Source organism: Malus sylvestris, chromosome 2 (assembly GCF_916048215.2).
Source record: "Malus sylvestris chromosome 2, drMalSylv7.2, whole genome shotgun sequence".
Taxonomy (NCBI): Eukaryota; Viridiplantae; Streptophyta; class Magnoliopsida; order Rosales; family Rosaceae; genus Malus; species Malus sylvestris.
This window is the reverse complement of record NC_062261.1, coordinates 411176-413652: the sequence shown is the minus strand read 5'-3', so window position 1 is coordinate 413652 and position 2477 is coordinate 411176. Positions and strand designations below refer to the sequence as shown.

The following is a 2477-nucleotide window of genomic DNA, read 5'->3' as shown; positions in this document are numbered from 1 at the left end:
GTTAACAGGCTCAAATTAGGGTCACTCAAAAACTACATGGTGCGATACTTAAAATTGGTTTGTATTTTGGTTACACCGGAACGAGACACTAGGAAAAGGAGGAAGGGAATTAGATATCATACTCTTAATTAGTCGGAGTAAAAGTTGAAACTCCTGGTGAGTTACAAATGGTTGGTTCAGAAAAATACCATTAGGCGCGCGATAAGTGGTAACGGCGTCAAGGAGGTCCATGGCAAGAGAAAGAGCAGGATTCTATGAATTTCTAAGCTCCAAAAGAGAAACAATTATCCAAAATCTAAGTTATCAATACATAATGACTAGAACAGAAGGTCAATGTCAATGCCTGGCTACGGCTATACAAATCCGAATCCTTTTTTCGCAATATAATGTTTCGATTCAATTGGCTTGCTGCACAAGAATGAACGATCCAGTCAAGTTTAAGATTTATGTCGGTACCAGTAATCCGAATCCTCTTTGTCTTACTTGATGATCAAGTGCACAAATGACAACAGTATTAAGTTTTACTTGTACTTCTTGTCGCCTGCCTACATATGTATACGTAGGGTAATGTATATAATTGCTAATACTCATCAAGGACCACCAGCCCGATAATAGCAGGTATTGATTCAGTGGTCACACCTATGCACATCCAATACTCACAAATAAATCTTGCCACACAATCAATAACATTAGAAATTAGATCATACGGTAAATATGCATGCTCGAAGATACTGGAAAAGGTAAAGGGACTACTTACAGCACAAACCAGAAGCAACCCAGCACTGGAGCGTTAGTGGTCAATCATCATTCACGAGTCCATGGATGGCACTCGCTCTCTAAGGTTGGCTTGCCTATCAGAAAGCAACCAACCATTTCAGCCATGACAGTGTAGCAAGAGAAATCGTATTCCAAGATGTGAGACGCCAGGATGTCGACGGAGATAGTATTGTTCCGTCTCGAAAAGAAATAGTGAAATCTTATGACAAGAAAGTGCATCGCGGAGCGCTGCCCGTAAGTGTCATCGTCCCTTGGTGGATGGTCCCTTGGTGGGCCGTCGTCATCGTCCATTGGTGGGTTGTCGGAGCCTACGACAAGGCACACATTTCCACCGCCTAAATCCAGCAACTTATACCGCCAGAATACATTATTGCGAAATTGCAAAGGCAACTGATCAGGGGGGATCAGATTAGAGCCAAGCAGCTCAACAGATTCACTTTTTTCCGTCATACACACACGGTAAGCAGCTAGGTTCCAAAGAGAATATTCTTCGGCAGTCTCTTGATATGCAAACATTAGCTTTTCATCGTCACTATCATCCAAGTCGAGGACTAAAGCCGTGCCCGAAAAGGGAAAGTCCATGCCATTGAAGAAGGACAGTTCCCTCCAGTGTTGCCGTTTGGGTTCCTTCTCGGCCACATCAAAGCAGAACACCGGAGTATCGAGGCTGGAGACCAATATCTTAGTGCCCACAACAGCATAAGAAAAATAAGGACATCGACGGTAGAAGAATGGAACATCCGGCAGAGTAACCCATTCCTTGGATGTCCCGTAAAGTACCTCAAAAGTGGGAGGGAAACACAAAGGAAAGGGATAACCGGAGAGTGCATAGAGATCCTTTTTCCCGTCGTCCCCGTTGAACTCAACCATAAACGGTTGGGTTTTGTTGCCAATGAATTCCTCGGGTATAATTCTGCGGCTGCTCTCAGAAAGGGGCTTAATGGAAGGATTTGAATCGACACTAGAATCTGTCTCAAACACATAAATCTTCTTACTTGCGGTCCTTGAGGGTCCTCGGCGTCTTTCACCGGGCTCCAAGCCGCCGGCAAAAATGATTTGGGAGCCGAAGACGCCGCAGCCAGGCGAGTAGCAAAGATTCTCGTCATGTATGGAAGCCAAATCTCGCAGCAAAGGCAATTGACCGGCACCGGAGGAACAAAGGTCGCATACTTTGGTTGTCACGAGCTCATCGCCGCGGTAAACAGTAGGAGGTTGAACGTGAATCTTACAGGAGCATGATAACAAATCTGCGAGATTGATGGCGTGGACATTGTAACGAAGGCCATCCTCCGCAATCTGTTCCGTGCAGAGATACAAAGACCTACACTCCTCAGACTCCACCCTCCGTCGTTTCACGTTCTGAGTCTGCGGCTCCTCCATCTCTCTGCTCTCAAACCCTAATTTTCTTTTGTTTCTCTATTACAATTTTCGGTCGGTTTGGGGCTTTTGTGTGTTAAAGGGTACATACAGGAAAAACCCAAAAACAATTTGTTATTTAATCCAACGGTTGGGATTGACTTTGCATGCATGCATAAATAAATGGATTAAAGCGCATAAAAGGCATTACTCTTTTTAAGGGCTGGTTTGGTATTGCTGTGCTTTGAAAAAAAACTGCTATGAGAATAAGCGGCTGTGCTGTGAGAATAAGCGGCTGTGAAATAAATCAGCAGAGTGTTTGGTAAACTTTTTTGTAAAAGTGC

The 2477-nt window shown here is 44.2% G+C and overlaps 1 protein-coding gene across 1 annotated transcript; it reads right to left on the bottom strand.

Annotated features, from left to right (window-relative positions):
* Positions 1-234: 234 nt before the first annotated feature.
* On the bottom strand, positions 235-2228 carry LOC126585083 (uncharacterized). Its single transcript, XM_050249483.1, has 2 exons — positions 758-2228; positions 235-639 (listed from the first exon to the last, which is right to left on the bottom strand). Exon 1 carries the CDS (start codon positions 2155-2157, stop codon positions 805-807), a length of 1353 nt encoding a protein of 450 aa, XP_050105440.1. The 5' UTR covers positions 2158-2228; the 3' UTR covers positions 235-639; positions 758-804.
* Positions 2229-2477: the final 249 nt, after the last annotated feature.

Bases quoted from the DNA above. Each gene is read 5' to 3' on its own strand.
- LOC126585083 (XM_050249483.1), bottom strand. From the start codon at position 2,157: ATGGAGGAGCCGCAGACTCAGAACGTGAAACGACGGAGGGTGGAGTCT.